Source organism: Myxine glutinosa, chromosome 4, assembly GCF_964187855.1.
Source record: "Myxine glutinosa chromosome 4, kmMyxGlut1.1, whole genome shotgun sequence".
Taxonomy (NCBI): Eukaryota; Metazoa; Chordata; class Myxini; order Myxiniformes; family Myxinidae; genus Myxine; species Myxine glutinosa.
Window position 1 is genome coordinate 10,193,939 of NC_136264.1, and position 17,353 is coordinate 10,211,291.

General features: G+C 43.9%; 1 protein-coding gene across 9 annotated transcripts in view; it reads left to right on the forward strand.

The window, feature by feature from the left end:
• Nucleotides 1-17,353, forward strand: part of NRF1 (nuclear respiratory factor 1) — a 53,466-nt gene that overhangs the window by 29,539 nt on the left and 6,574 nt on the right. For all 9 annotated transcript variants that reach the window (XM_078775437.1, XM_078775432.1, XM_078775430.1 and 6 more), the window contains one exon: nt 14,203-14,361. In XM_078775437.1, coding sequence (XP_078631563.1) covers nt 14,203-14,361 — 159 coding nt within the window. The remainder of the gene's footprint in view (nt 1-14,202; nt 14,362-17,353) is intronic.

The following is a 17,353-nucleotide window of genomic DNA, read 5'->3' on the forward strand; positions in this document are numbered from 1 at the left end:
TCGGTCAAGCTCTCACTTTATAAAGGGAATATTGGGGTGTGGTTTTAGCTCTCAAGACAAAGAGAACGACCCAGTGGTCTCCTTGATTCGGCCGAGGTCATTCAAGAGTCAAACAACATGTTGACGACTTTCCAGAGTCCTGGTTTTTGGGGGGAAAGTTCAGCAGGTCGTAAAAATGTCAAACATGAAAGTGATATAACGCAGTCCTTTAAGGGGGACTGGGAAGATACGGTTTGGTCTTCACAGAGTGAAGGATTATACTATCAGGGCCTGGTTTTCACAAGACATATAACTTCTTATAACAAGTTTCCAAAGGAATATTTAGACAGTAAGAGAACATGCCATCACAGTAACTTAATTCTTTAACAGGAAATATAATGGATAAGGTTTACAAAGCAACACATACAAATTAGTTATTTTTGGTAATTGAGCAACATCTTTAGCCTAATACTGGGATAACAGGTTTCCAAAGAACATGAAAGTATTATGAGTATACAGAAATCAATCAAAAACAGAACATATATTTGTTTATACTTGGTAATTGGTAAACATTGAAAACACGGGGGGGGGGGGGGGGGACATCAAAGCCCCACATACCGCCCTTTTGGATCTAAGATACAAATGTTATCTACGAGCCAATCAGAGGCCTTTATTAGGAAGACAGTCAATGAAAAACCGAAACCGAACCGAAAGACCACGCGAATGCGGCCCCAGTGGGCATGCCCCGTACCCAAAGCACCTCGCATAGCACCCAGCAGGACTATTCGCGTGTGTGTGCATGTGTTAAGTGTGCTGGCCATAGAGACATGGCTATCCAATAGCGCGTCGGATCCACAACGAAGGCGACTGGATCAGCAGGGGTCCACACCCGAGAGGATCTCCCGGCTCACCCTTTGGCCCCGAAGGTGCAACCGAGACCCCTCCCTAGCTGGAGCTCGCCCAAGCATCTCCAGGTGCAGTCCTTGTTGATCTTTGGCGCTCAGTCGATATTCATGTCCATAAAGCCTTGAATGTGCGTTCTGCCGGGGAGTACATATCAACGTCAGTATCAAGTGGCTTAGACCTGCGGCCTAGACGGCCAGCGGTCAGAGCCTTACATTCCATAAAAAAAGAGAGAAACTTCCTTTAAGTAGTCGTTTGCGTCTGCATGCGACATGTTGGGATCCAGGATAATCGGCTTCCTGGCAGGCTGGCCCAGCAATGCATCTGGGTCCGGAGCCGAGTCAAAATCCAGGGCTGGGTCAGCAAGGGTTGAACTGTGAGCTCGTGAAACAGCAATAGCATAAGAATCATTAGGCGGGGTCTGTGAGGACCAAATCAGGTTCACATCCGGATCCAAATCCAATTTTACAGTGTAATCAAAATCATTTTCAAAATCGTTATTGGCAACATTAAAATGGAAGAACATTCTTCAGACGCGGAGATCTCATCATTGCTGCTCAGTGACTCGTTCGTGTCGTCGTTCCAGGGTCCGCAGTCCGCAGTCACGTCGACAGCCAGAGGTTCATTTGGGTTCATCCTGTGGAACATTTACTCACACATGCAAGGACTAAATCCTTGATTAGTATTCCTAGCCCGCCTGCCCCACCAATTGGCATTTAGTTACCTCATCTCTATTCATAGCTGCATTTCCTGCGTCATGTCTGGAAATTCAAATGTTATTTTTACTTTCCCCAATTTCCGAAAATACCTTCCTTTCTGGACAATAATTCAATTGATGTGATTCCAGCGTACCTGGTGGAGTTCTGCTCACCTGGTCTGCAGAGCCGTGATCCAATCTGCACCAGCCCAAACCTGTGTTGTAGCAACCTAGCACAATTTGTTAAATAAAAGCCACAACTTTCCATTCATCGTCACACTCTTCCCAGTGCTGTCAGTCAGCTGTCAGTGCAGGCCAACCACCCTTACAACCCTTTGTCCTTCCTTCTTCACACTCCCTCCCGAACCTTGCCTCCAGACACAACTCACATGAGTCTCGATGGCCGACTCTGCCATCCTCATGCAGACATCAGTATCTCACTTCCCCCGTTACCTTTTGGCATCCCAATGCTCTTAAACAAACGGCTTTAACAACACCTGTTACAGTGAATATATTTCCCTGCTCCCTCCCCTTACTCAGGAGCCATCATTTTGATAAAATCATTTGAGAACACGTCCCAATGGCAATCCATTCTGCTCAGCCTTGCGTGCTCCTAACATAACACTGGATTCCAACCTCCTTCTGTGAAACTGCAACCCCCAACCACACGGAGTGCCAGCCACCCAGATCCCCAGCAATGCGTCCCAACCCCAACACAAGACCTCCACCACGAACAACACCGTCAGGTTGTGATCGACATCCCACATCACTGCAATCGACATCCCACTCATGTCCCCGACAACCTCGGTCTTGGGGGGAGACGGTCGCAGTGCGTGGCATTCCCCTCACGTCACCTACGCCGCCCTCGTTCCCCAGTCCACACAACAGCAGCCCCCAGTGCCCATCAAAAAGTGCCCACTCCACAACCCACAATTTTCTCAGGGCACACACCTGCCTCTTTGAAATCCATGTTTCAGAAACTAGGGCATGCCCGTACTATATATAAGCTAGGACGTGCCCGTACGTGGGTGCCCGTTCCTTGCCAAAAAAAAAAAAAAAAAAAAATTTGTGTAGGGGTGTGTGTGTGTAAACATCCTAGGGCGTGCCCGTACGTGGGTGCAAAAAAACATGCGTGCAAACAACAACAACAAAAAAAAACTTTGAAACCACGTGGCAGTAACGACCACAGAACCCCCCCCCCCCCCTCTATTTACATGAATGGTTTGGTCCATTCGCAACGACCACAGAACCCCCCCCTCTATTTACATGCAATGGTTTGGTCCAAAGCGAACGGTTTGGTCCATTCGATGTGATTCGATGATTCGATGTGAATGGTTTGGTCCATTCGCAACGACCACAGAACCCCCCCCCCCCCCCTCTATTTACATGAATGGTTTGGTCCATTCGCAAAGCCAAAGCGAACGACCACAGAACCCCCCCCTCTATTTACATGAATGGTTTGGTCCATTCGCAAAGCCAAAGCGAACGACCACAGAACCCCCCCCCCCCCCCCCCTCTATTTACATGAATGGTTTGGTCCATTCGCAACGCCAAAGCGAACGGCGAACGGCTAAATCGCCATAGCTCGGTAAGTACTTGTCCGATTAATTTCAAACCTTGAAAAGGCACATCCTCGGGTCCCCAGCAATATACCTGGCAAGTTTCAAGTATATCGGACCCGTGGTTGTCGAGAAACAGCGGTCACAGACACACAGACACACAGACACACAGACACACAGACACACAGACACACAGAGATTGCTGGAATTATAGATAGATATAACTCCATGGCCTGCTAGACGACCAGACAGACACAGGGACACACATCGGTGAGTTATCGCCGGCATTCTCAACCAACTCCCTATTCCTGCCCTAATTTTGGCGGTATATGTTGACAATCTGTGCGTCCTATCCTTTGGTTGGCGGCCCTTCCTGTCCGCCCTTGCGTTGCCCCGAGCAACGTCAGTGTCCGCCCTTTGGTGGACTCCAAATTCTTTATCTCTTTATCTATTTATCTCTCCGAATTCCCTACAAGAATTCCCTACAAGGTTGTTTCAGCCTCTGGCCCAATGGCTGTCCAATATCTACAATATAAATCCCAATATGAATCCCATACAAATTGTTTCAACTCGACTTTCAATGACAACGACTTTTTTCACCAACACACCACCATTAACCTCCCCCTATTATTTATTTATTTTCGTAAATAAACAAATAATAAAAATAACCTGGTCTATTTATAAAAATAGTGGAAATAAATATTGAAAATAAAAATAGAATGATAAAAATAGAAAAATAAAAATAAAATAATACAATAGTTCTCATATGTCTTACCGTCTGGTCAATTTTCCTCACCCACTGTGACTTACTCAAAATATCCACCAATATCCACCACAATTTACCTGTTCCCTCTACCTACCTTTAAGCTACCCTACCGGGTATTCGTGAAGGGGGTCCATCTTTCCCAACCACTTCCTTCACACCTGCTACTTCACGTTGTCCACCATACTCACTCCACAACCCTCTAAGATTGCTCTAAGATTTGTCCATAAACCTCAGAGATACACACAACCTGTATCAAAGTACCCCGAACAACCCACAACCAATATCAACCACTGAAGCCGCCTTCCCGACTCCAGGCAGCCACACACAGCCATATACATCTCCACCCACGTCACACAAGACAACAGACAACAAGACAACAGTTGTGTCCACCACACAGAAACCTTTGGCAATGCAACAACCGAACTCCCAGACAACCAACAACAAAACATCCAATCCATCTCCATGGCTCACCAAGCAGCCCATTGTCCCTGTCTATCTCTTTTTTCCATCTACACTGTTTACAGCGAGTCCCATTCATTTTTTTTTTTAAGTCCACATCACATTAACCACATGGACCCAGAGCATATGTAATAACCACTCAAACTTAATCCAGCTTCACATACCGATTTCCCAAAAACCTCGTGAAACTTCACCCCAATTCTGGAAAAAACCCTGGACTAAACCCTGACACCTTAAATAACTTCAGACCCATCTCCAACCTACCCTTTCTGTCAAAAGTTTGGAACGCGCTGTGGCCACTCAACTCAAACATCACCTCTCTGCCAATAACCTGTATGAAACATTCCAATCCGGATTCCGCTCCAACCACAGTACTGAAACTACTCTCCTCAAAATCACCAACGACCTTCTCCTCTCCTCTGACGCTGGCAACCTCAACATTCTCATCCTCCTCGACCTCAGCGCCGCCTTCGACACCATCGATCACACCATCCTTGACCAGCTTGCGCCTATAAAAAACCCAAATCAGTTCACTCCCAAGCCTACAAGGACCACCTACAGCACTACAAAGATGCCCTCTACTCCACCTACTACTCTCAAATTATCCACTCTGGCTCCGGAATCCTAAAAGCACTCTTCTCTACAATAAACAAACTAAACAAACAAACAAATAAATAAACAAACTCTACAACGTGAACAAACAACCTCAAATACAACTACGAACAAACTCCTCAGCGCCCTGGATACCACCACCAGTCCTTCACAGTAGAAACTGCATTTCCTTCCTTTCATTCATCCAAAGCAAAATTGACAGCATCTACACCAGCTTAATCACCACAATTCGCTCCCCCTCAAGGTGTCCCCCAAGGTTCAGTTCTTGGCCCCCCCCCCCCCTCTTCATCCTGTACCTATCCCCCCTCGGTCACTTAATCCGTCGTGCACCATGACCAATGCACCATGGTCTCCAATTCCACTGCTTCACCGATGACATCCAGCTTTTCATCTCCATCAAATCCATCTCCTCCGCCACCCACTCTATCCTGACAAACTGCATAACTGAAATAAAATTCTGGTTTCAAATCAACTTCCTCAAACCTAACTATGATAAATCTGAAATAATCATCATTTACCCAAAACCGCTTACCAAATCCACCCATAACTTTGCCCCCAACATCAACGGTTTCCCAGTATCCACATCCACTCACAACCGGAATCTTGGCACCATCTTTGACCAAACCCTCTCCTTCGACTAATACACCAAACAGATCACAAAGACAGCCTTCTCTATGGTTCATCCTCGATAATCATCAATAATCACCAAACCTCAATAATCCAATACGGTCAGAACTCCGCTGCCCGTCTACTCACCCATTCCCGGACCCGTGACCACAGCACCCCCGTCATTATAATCTTCACTGGCTCCCCATTCCCCAGAGAATCCAGTACAAAATCCTCCTCTTGACCTACAAAGCCCTCCATAACTTGGCCCCATCCTACCTGACTGACCTCCTCTCCAGACACACTGTAACTCACAGACAGACAGACAGACAGATAACAGAGGCGTATCACAAGCCCCAGCAAAGGACATCACCTATTCACAGTATTTATATGCCAACCTATATCTGGAGCCTCACAAGGCAAAAAATCGGACAGGTTCACTGCATTCCACGCAACTGCAGCCTCACGCACACGTGACGAACACGAACCACACAGGGTGCCATGCTTCACCATGCAGCCCGATCTCTATTTGGTGCGCGCCCCAAAATCGGCTAGTTATGATAACCCACAATGCACCTGGGCACCCACCTTCTTCAAGAGGGTACCAACCCTCTTGATACCACGACTTGAACCATGCTACTTGCATCTCCTCGCACCCTCTCAAATGTCCTCCATGTAACGTGAATAACCCCAGAGCTCGATCAAACTTATCACTGTACTCACTCAGCATGATTAAATTAAGTTCCCGGCATACTGTACCGGACGCTTCCGCTCAGCACCGGAAATCTGTTTATTTCCTGAGTCCCTTGCAACACCTAATAAGACGTCAACCACAACGACGACAACAAATTTCAGAAATCAATATTCTCACCGCTGTTCTCTATTCACTAATTACGTACATAATTTCAGTTTTAACCAACAATATATTGTTCCTTTTTCTGATTTAACTTCTATATCAATTCGTTGAACTAACACCCAATAGATTGACTCAGCCTGTCGTCCTTCCAAGGTTTTTAGTGAACTAACTCTGACCTCATTCCCATGCGTATCTCGAACAAAGGTCAAATTAACTTCAAAAAGGTCAAATTTCAAACGAAGAAAGGTGCATCTTGCCTCTGCAAGAACTCCTGCCAAAATCCCACAGCCTCTCTTGGGAGGCGTGCTCTACCATCTCCGTGCTTGGAACAATATCCTCCCAGGTACACACATTCCGCTCCCAGGCTTCGTTACACACCTGACCACCGCACACCTTGGCACAAGCCACACCACATACCGACAGTTGAAACCTCGACCGTCCTCCTTCCATGGATGAGCGTTCTACCACATTATATTTTCCAATCCACCACGTCTCCAAAGTTTCCTCCATCCGCCTGTGAGGCAGCTTGTCCCGCATAATCTGCCCTCAGACCCATATGCATTTTGATAACTTAATCTTACCACCATCGCTCGAATGCAAAGCCAAAAGGTCTTCCTCCGGCGCATCGATCAACACAAATGCATCGATGCATCTTCCAGCCGCCACTCCGCACCACATTCGCACCTCGATCTTGCAACTGCTATTCTCTATTTCATCCGCTCTAGACAACCTCATTCAGAGATCTCTCTGAATCTCATCATTCACACTGTACCTCATTTACTGTATGAACAAGACTTCCTGTTGGCACCGGAAATTCATTACTCCCCTAAAATCCTGCATCCGACCACGCCAAACGTCTCGTTTTATATACCTCGCGTTACATTACGTTTATTCTTTTCCAGTCCCCCTTATAATTCCATCTTAAACCACGTATTCCTTATGACAATGCATGGCATGTCGCAGGCGCCCACCATTCTGACATGGCACTAGCACACCGCATTAAACACAAGAACGTCTGACCCGAACGTCCGACATCCGGCGTCCGACATTCAGCAAAGTCGCAATGACCCACAATGCATCTGGGCACACATCCTCCGAGCAACCTCATAGCAGTATTCTCCCCCTGTGCGGGACACATCCCCTCTGAGAGTAGGCAAGTTATCACCGGCACTCTGAGCAAATCCCATGTTCTGAACCCAATTCAACAAACTCCAAACCGACCGGGCTCTTATTTCCCATCCAATGAAACAGAAATCACGGAAGTAAGTTACCAAAATACCTCCCCTCACACACTTCAATGTGCCCGCTCGCACACCATACAAGCGTCTTTGGGCTTCCTGAGAAGCGCTTTTTAAAATAAATGCATTATTATTATTATTATTATTCACCCGGCACCGGCCGCAGCCAATACCGGCCGCTGAACACCACAACCAAACCGACAATAGAACCGCCAGACCATCCGTTCACCTCTCATCCCAAACAAATAAAAATCCAGACTCCAAATATAAATCCAGACTTTAATTAAACGAACATCACCAGGATCCTCGGATGGATGCCAGAATCGGCATTCCCGGTCTGGATTCCCGCACCGCAAGCAACCGAGTTGCAAAACTTCACACCGAAACCCATCTATCTTGTATATTTCATTCAGACATAAGTTGGCCAAATACACACTTCTATCACATACATCCGCAAATACATCTACTCATTCATTCATTCATATACCAGTGTGTGAGTCTCCCAGACGTCGCGCGAACACCGGACCGACTCCAACCATGCACCTCCCAACTGAAACTCCCAGACAAAACTCCCATGTCTCCCGATGCAACGTATTTGAATCATACCACGTGACTGACAAACCGGCTCGCATTTCATGCGTTTCCTTATATCCGACCAACTTGACACTAACCACGTACATTCAGAGCATCTTGTGCAACAATCCACATTCATTTATATGTCTCACTTCATTCAAAGGAAAAAGAGGGATTTTTGGGACAAGGGGAGGAAAGGGGTGAGAAGGGTGAGGCAGGGGAAGGGGGGGCAGGGGGGGCTCGCTGTGCAGGGGGGGTGTTGCCTGAAGCCCCGGGACAGAACTTAGGGCTTGGGGGGTAGGGGATCGGTCTACCTAACCCTTCCACAGGTCTTGATTTTCAACGAGCGACATTGGTCGCTCGCTGGCTCGCTTATCTATCTTATTCCTTACTCCTTATTCCCACCTTATCCTGCACCTGCAATTAGTTTGCCTGCTTCCTCAGGCCATCGAGAGCCAAGAGGCTCGCCCGCCTCACAGCCCTCTAGCCTAACTCCAGAGGTTCACCCGCCTCATCTCAGCTCTCTAACCTAACTCCGAAAGGCTCGCCCGCCTCACTCACAGCTTTCTGTGTGCTAACCGTATCTTACCTGTCCAGGTAACCGCCAGGTAACCAGGCAACCTTACTCCTTATTCCCGAGAGATCTCTCCCGCATATAGCCGCCTAATCAGAGATCTCTCCCGCATATATGCTCCCTTTATATGCTAACCGTACCTTACTTTTTGCCGGCGTCCTTATGACGCTTCTAACCTCACTTACAAAACCAATCTATTCCTTATCCTCGGCGCCCTCTTGGGGCACCTTACTCTCCCGTCCCGTAACGTTACCCGACGAATCCTATAAACAGCCAGTTGCTCCGGAGCCCAAAAACAGCTCGTTCTTAAATTTTGTTCGAGGATCAAGCTCGAGCAGGGAACGGGCAAACGGCACCGAGCGACAGAGTGAGTTGCAATTTAGCCTAAAATCCCAGTCTATAACAAAATAAACCCAAGGCTCACCTCACCCAGACCGATCAAACCAGCTGGTGTTTTTTCCCACTCACTCGTGCCTGGAGCCGCGTCCCGAGTCTGCCCAAGGTGACTCCTGCCTGGCTCGCCATTTGACGGATCCGTTGATTTAGGACTCAAGACTCATGACAGAGAGAAAGGAACAACTGATATATTTATTTGATTCGTCAAACACACAAGCTTGTGGAAAGCAAAATGCTTAAAACGGAGGCCCACAAGGACCAGAATTCCAACATGATGCTCTAAAATAATTCGGTCAAGCTCTCACTTTATAAAGGGAATATTGGGGTGTGGTTTTAGCTCTCAAGACAAAGAGAACGACCCAGTGGTCTCCTTGATTCGGCCGAGGTCATTCAAGAGTCAAACAACATGTTGACGACTTTCCAGAGTCCTGGTTTTTGGGGGGAAAGTTCAGCAGGTCGTAAAAATGTCAAACATGAAAGTGATATAACGCAGTCCTTTAAGGGGGACTGGGAAGATACGGTTTGGTCTTCACAGAGTGAAGGATTATACTATCAGGGCCTGGTTTTCACAAGACATATAACTTCTTATAACAAGTTTCCAAAGGAATATTTAGACAGTAAGAGAACATGCCATCACAGTAACTTAATTCTTTAACAGGAAATATAATGGATAAGGTTTACAAAGCAACACATACAAATTAGTTATTTTTGGTAATTGAGCAACATCTTTAGCCTAATACTGGGATAACAGGTTTCCAAAGAACATGAAAGTATTATGAGTATACAGAAATCAATCAAAAACAGAACATATATTTGTTTATACTTGGTAATTGGTAAACATTGAAAACACAGGGGGGGGGGGGGGAGGGGGACATCAAAGCGTGTCCAGAAAGAAACTTACTTTTTCCACATGCGAAATTTGCATTTATGTTTATTTAAATTATACAATGGACTACAAAATGTAAATGTTTCATGATTTGTTCTATTATATCACCTTTATCTATCAATATTGTTGAAATGAAGATCAAATAGCTGCATGTTGAAATATGTTGAAAAAGTCAAAACTTTACATGGGGTGTACTTACTTTTTCACGGGGTTCTTTACCTTTTTTGAGTCGTGGACCCCTTTGAGAATCTGGTGAAAGCTACGGACCCCTCCCCAGAAAAATGCACATAAGCACATAAACACAAAATTTTGCATCCAATGAATAAATTTAATTACATGGGAAAATTATTTCCTTCACATACCGTCATAATCCGAATAAAAAAACAATCTTTACAAATAATATATCTCACTTTTTTCATGCAAAAATCAATGACCATTTCCTGAATAAAATGAAATATATCCAAATTGTGCAAATTAAACAAAATATAAACTTCAATTCTGCTCAAAAGTATATTTCAGTGAGAAGGCTGTTGTTGTTTGGCTTCAATAAGAAGATGAAATTGGGGAGTGGTCTTTGACAAGGCAACACGCATGTCATGTTTAACATCCAATTGATTTGTACTTTTCGTTTTGATGGTAACAAGTGCTGAAAATCCTGACTCGCAAAGTTATGTGGTTGCAAACGGATTTCGGAGCTCCCACAGCTCGCATTGCCAGACGAGGGTAGGCTTGCGTCAAGGAACACCAAAATTCTCCGAGACTCTTCGAGTTGTACTCATGTCGTATCATTTCCTTTGTCCTCAGGTCAATGAGGTCATCTTTGGCAAGGTCTGCATCATTAATACAGTTTATATCAGCAAGGAAAGGATTACAAATCCACGTTTCAACTTTGAGGTCATTTGAGCAGAAGTAACCTTCGAAAGAGTTCTGCAGTGTTTCCCGGTGTCCGCACATTTCTGCCTGCAGAGAAATTGACAGGGCTTTGGCTCTCTTGACTCCATCCTGCAGAAGCACTTCCTCCAGCATTGGAAAGTTTGCAGAGTTGTCTGCCTCCAATCTCCTCTTCCACAGTGGCAGCTTGGCCAAAAGAGCTTGTAAGTTTTCAGCAGCTTCCATAATGGTGGCCTTGAATCGAAAGATTTACCACATTCATATGGCCAAAAATATCCGCCAAATAAGCCAAGCCGTGAATGAACTCCTCCCTGTCAAACTGTTCCGAGAGTGGACTTTCCTTTTCTCTCAAAAAAGTGAAATTTCTGCCCCAAGTTCCATCAAGCGCTTCAAGATTTGTCCTGGAAAGCCAGCGAATTTCTGTGTGGTAGAGAAGAACTTCATATTCTGCTCCCATTTCGTGACAAAACCTCTTGAAAACGCGATGATTCAGAGCCCTGGCTCTGATGAAGTTGACGACTTTCACGGCAGTAGACAAGACTTCTTTCAGGATTGTTGGCAGAGTCTTTGATGCCAGTGCATGCCGATGTAGAAAACAGTGTCACGATGACGTGAGGAGCTTCTTTCTTCACCAGAACAGTAAAACCAGATGTGTTGCCAAGCATCGCAGGTGCTCCATATGTGCACAGAGTACCCAAATTTTTCTTCCAGTCAAAGTTTTGCTTGGCAAAGAAATTTTTCAACATTTCTAAGATGTCAATGGCCTTTGCAGTTTCCAAAAGGGGCTCACAAAATAGGAATTCTTCTTTGATGGCATCAGCATGCACATAACGGACGAAAACAAGGAGCTGGCTACACTGAGAAATGTCATTACTTTCATCCAGTTGCATACTGAAGGGAAATGGCGTAGCTGCCAATTCCTCCATGACCTGCTTCAAAATATTACAAGAAATATCAACTATTCTGGAATGTATGACATCTTTGACGAAGGCACTGCTTCAATTTTCTTCCTCGGCTCCAATCCACAAACCAGCTCAACCATGTCCAGGGCACATGGCTTTACTAAAGTCTCTCCAATTGTGTGTGGCTTCTTTTGTTTGGCAATGCGATAAGCAACCTTGTTGGATGCTTCAAGACAAGGCTTTTGTGTTGGGGCAAATCAAAGTTTTGGCAAAGTTCCAACCTTTCCAAATCGAGCCTTCTTTGCACGAAAAAGATCCACACTGTCTGATGTATTTTCAGGATGGACAGACATGAGGTGCTCCTTCAGCTTTTTTGCCTTCATGCTTCCATTGGCAAGAACGTTGCCACACAAGAAACACTGTGGCTTTTGTGTCCCATCACGTTCAGTAAAAAAAAAAAAAAAACACCTTTAGAGGCCATTTTTCCCCGAAAAGCGGGGGTTGGCCTTTTTTGGGCACCGTGGTTGTTGTTTTTTTGGTCCCCTTTTTGAAGCAATGTTTTACGGCCGGATGCCCTTCCTGCCGCCAACCCTGTTTGTCGCCTTTTACGACAAACAGGGCATTACCAGTGAACTGGTACTCAAATTAGCCGACCTCGGAAGGATGACAGGCTGAGTCAACCCCCCTGGCGTTAATTCAGCGATCGACCGGGATTCGAACCCAGGATCCTAGGATCCTAAGCTGGCACCCTAGCCGCTAGCCCAACACCAGGCTAGCCCATCACGTTCAGTGATGTAAGTAAAACCAAAGGATACGTAGGCTTCATCGTACTTCCTTTTCTTCGACATTTCCAACTTAAGCTAGGTCTGCAAAACAATAAAATAAAAAAATAAAAATAATAATAAAATAAATAAAACACTGTGATGTAATTTATATGGAAAACAGTAACCAGTGAACAAAAATTAAATTAATAAGTTTAGGCCAGCTGTGTGTACGAAACATAATTGAGGCATGATTTTCATTAAATCTCAGATCTGCTGCATCAACTGCTGGTCACACACAAAAAAAAAAAAACACATTTTTTGTGATGGTCAAAAGGCAACAACAATGGCATGCTCAAAGGAATTGCTCACTAAACCTGGGTACATGATATGTCAATATGAGCATACATGAAGATAGAGTCCCCTGAAATATGAGACAAGCTCACTGATTCTACTCCGAATTAATGATAATACCCGGGTATGGGGTATGTAAATATCTTCGAATGGAAGGAAATGGAGAAAAACATGGTACCCCAATATTTATATTCACAGTTTCATGCCTGGTGTTGGCTTAGCGGTTAGGGTGCCGGCTTGGGATCATAGGATCCTGAGTTCGAATCCCGGTCGATCGCTGAATTAACACCAGAGGGGTTGACTCAGCCTGTCATCCTTCCGAGGTCGGCAAATTGAGTACCAGCTTGCTGGGATGAATGATCCCGGTGTGTACCCCAATTTCGAATAGGTACGCCGTATCCCTGCGCATCGTAAGAGGTGATTAAGGGTTGGCGTCAGGAAGGGCATCCGGCCATAAAAAACAAAAACATTGCCTCAAAACAGGGAACCATGATTGTCATGGGGCCCGCAAGGCTAACCCACGCTCTAGCGGGGAGAAATGGCCTTAAAACGATCACTCATTCATATTTTCATGCATTATTTATCTATTAAAATATGGATGAAAGATATATAATATATTGTAATGTAGAAAATAAATGCAGATAAAAACGTGGTAAGCAGGAAGTAAAATCAGAGCCAGTGCGAGTTGTTGTTAGCCTGGAGATATACACATTTACCTGGTCAACATTTACCTGGAGATATACACATCGGAATCCGCGTGACGCATGTAGATGGAAAAATTATATTGGTGGGTAATTGAATATACAGTATAGTTATATAGGAAAAAAAACATGGATCTGAAGATACTATAAAGTTTTAAACCTCACCAGTGTATGAGAAGATTCCTGAGTCGAGACAAGTCGTGGAAAGTGAGAAATAAGCATTATAAGAAATAGCACATAAAATCTACTAGTCTTCAGTAAGCAAGAATAAGTACATAACATCCTGTACATGAACAAAAAATAAAACTTTTTACAAAAAGCTAGCGAAAATAAATTTTATATAATTTTTACGCTCCTGGTTCATGGACCCCCTGAAGTCCATCCACAGACCCCAAAGGGGTCCATGGACCACAGGTTAAGAACCCCTCTTTATACAATTGCAACAATTTCAGTTCGACATTTTTGTTTGTTCCCATGCTGTGTGATTAGGCCCAGCTGCGTGCATTCATTCCTGAAATGTTGAAGTTCTCAACAAGTAGGGGCAAGCCAGGCTGGGGAAAGGAAGCCTGCCGACCTATCTGGTGGCCAGATGAAGTCCCTTGGGCAAATGTACGATCTGATGTTCGTACTGAAGATCAGAAGCAACAGGTCAGTTTTTAATCTGTTTTCTACATCACCCCACATACAATTTTGTAATCTCTTTCATTTCTCCATATCATTCTATTGGCGAACTAGAGCGGCACTCGGTGGAGTATATACCCTCCGCTAGGCTAAGCAGTTTACATTTTATATCTCACTGATAGGCCGGATCCTGCTCCAGACCTGAACCAAAATCGAATCGGCTTGTTCTTGTCACCTCCCCAACTCATCCACCAAGTTTTGTCATAATCCGTCCACAACTTTTTGCGATATCGTGCTATAATCTCTCAATGGTGAAGAATCACTTTAAAATTATCTGATCCGCATCTGAATCTTCACCAAAATCGAATCCATTCGTCCTTGTCACACACCCAACCTGTCAAGCAAATTTCGTCAGAATCCATCCATAACTTTTTAGATATTCTTCTCAGTCAGACAGACAGAGAAACAGGGGTGAAGACATGAGGTGGCAGAGGTAAAAATTAGCTCGAAGCATAACTGCAATTGGATGATATTTTAAAAAACAATACAAACAAATCTGGGGGTCCAAAGTGATCCCATTTCTGTCATACAAAGGTTAAAGCATGGTAAAACTCACGTATGTTTATTTACGTTATCTGTGTGTGTGTGTGTGTGTGTGTGTGTGTGTGTGTGTGTGTGTGTGTGCGTGTGTACGTGTACAACCACAACAACAGGCATTTTAAAGCCGGTTATCCTTGCGGGCCCCATGACAATCTTCTCCATTTTGCCCTATTTTCTGCATCTCTCCTTGTTAACCCCCTTGCCCGCATTTCTTCTTCCACCATCTTTAGCCAAGTCTTTCTCGGTCTTCCACCATCAAATCACTTTCATCCTTCCTCAACACATGACCAAACCATCTCAACCTGTTTCTCTTCACAGCATCCATCACAGGATCTATTCCCATCATCTTTCGCAATTCATCATTTGTCTTCCCCTCTCTCAACGATATTTCCTTATTACGTGGCAAAAAAAAAAAAAGTATGTTAATCACTCCGGTGTGTGTGTGTGTGTGTGTGTGTGTGTGTGTGTGTGTGTGTGTGTGTGTGTGTGTGTGTGTGTGTGTGTGTGTGTGTGTGTGTGTGTGTGTGTGTGTGTGTGTGTGTGTGTGTGTGTGTGTGTGTGTGTGTCCGTCCGTCCGTCCGTCCGTCCGTCCGTCCGCTCACTTATACATGCCTACAGGTCACAATTTTAAACCGATCTTCACGAAACTTTACCAAATGGTAGAGTTCAAGGTCCGACAAAATCCGAAATATTTTTGGGGTCAAAAGGTCAACATAGGCCAAAGGTCAACCACTTTTTTCAAATTTCTAAAATCCTCAATTTTCATCCGATTGACTTGAAATTTGAATAGGATTTACATATCGGCTAACTGTATTCAACCACCAACTATTTTTTAGATCAGCATAGGCCAAAAGGTCAACATAGGCCAAAGATCAACAACCATTTCAAATTTCTAAAATCCTCAATTTCAATCCGATTGACTTGAAATTCGAATAGGATTTACATATCGGCTTACTGAATTCAACCACCAACTATATTTTAGATCAGCGTGGGCCAAAAGGTCAACATAGGCCAAAGGTCAACCACTTTTTTTTAATTTCTAAAATCCTCAATTTTCATCCAATTGACTTGAAATTTGAAGAGGATTTACATATCGGCTAACTGAATTCAACCACCAACTATTTTTGAGATTAGCTTCGGCCAAAAGGTCAACATAGGCCAAAGGTCAACCACTTTTTTCAAATTTCTAAAATCCTCAATTTTCCTCCGATTGACTTGAAATTTGAATACGATTTACATATCGGCTTACTGAATTCAACCACCAACTATTTTTGAGATTAGCTGAGGCCAAAAAGTCAACATAGGCCAAAGGTTAACCACTTTTTTCAAATTTCTAAAATCCTCAATTTTCCTCCGATTGACTTGAAATTTGAATACGATTTACATATCGGCTAACTGAATTCAACCACCAACTATTTTTGAGATTATCTGAGGCCAAAAGGACAACATAGGCCAAAGGTCAACCACTTTTTTAAAAATTTCTAAAATCTTCAATTTTCATCCGATTCACTTGAAATTTGAATGAGATTTACATATCAGCAAACTGAATTCAACCACAAACTATTTTCGAGATCACGATAGGCCAAAAGTCAACAACAATTTCTAATTTCTAAAATCCTCAATTTTCATACGATTCACTTGAAATTTGAATGGGATATACACATCAGTTAACTGAATTCAACCAACAACTATTTTTGAGATCAGCATAGGCCAAAAGGTCATCATAGGCCCAATGTCAACTGCTTTATTCAAATTTCTAAAAGCCTCAATTTTCATCCGATTCACTTGAAATTTGAATGGGATTTACATATCAGCAAACTGAATTCAACCACAAACTATTTTTGAGATCACCATAGTCCAAAAGAGCAACATAGGCCAAAAGTCAACAACAATTTCAAATTTCTAAAATCCTCAATTTTCATACGATTCACTTGAAATTTGAATGGGATTTACATATCAGCAAACTGAATTCAACCACCAACTATTTTTGAGGTTAGAAGGATGCTCTACTGAGTGCCATTCCACTTTGTTCTGTTTTGCCAAGTGTCACTAGAGGAGTGATTTTTCATTTATTTATTTCTCAATCTCCTCTCTCAACGTGTGTGTGTGTGTGTGTGTGTGTGTGTGTGTGTGTGTGTGTGTGTGTGTGTGTGTGTGTGTGTGTGTGTGTGTGTGTGTGTGTGTGTGTGTGTGTGTGTGTGTGTGTGTGCGTGCGTGTGTGTGTGTGTGGTCTTTTTTTTTTTTCTTTTTTTTTGTTAATGGGTTTTTTAAGAAATATATTGAGGAGGGTGTTTGTTTTATTTCTTGAATAGTCAAAATAAGGTTAGGATTGGAAGAGGGTAACATGACAAAAGTAGAGGAAGATGAAAAGAGGAGCTAAATTATGGTGAAGGTACACAAACACATACCCATTCATCCA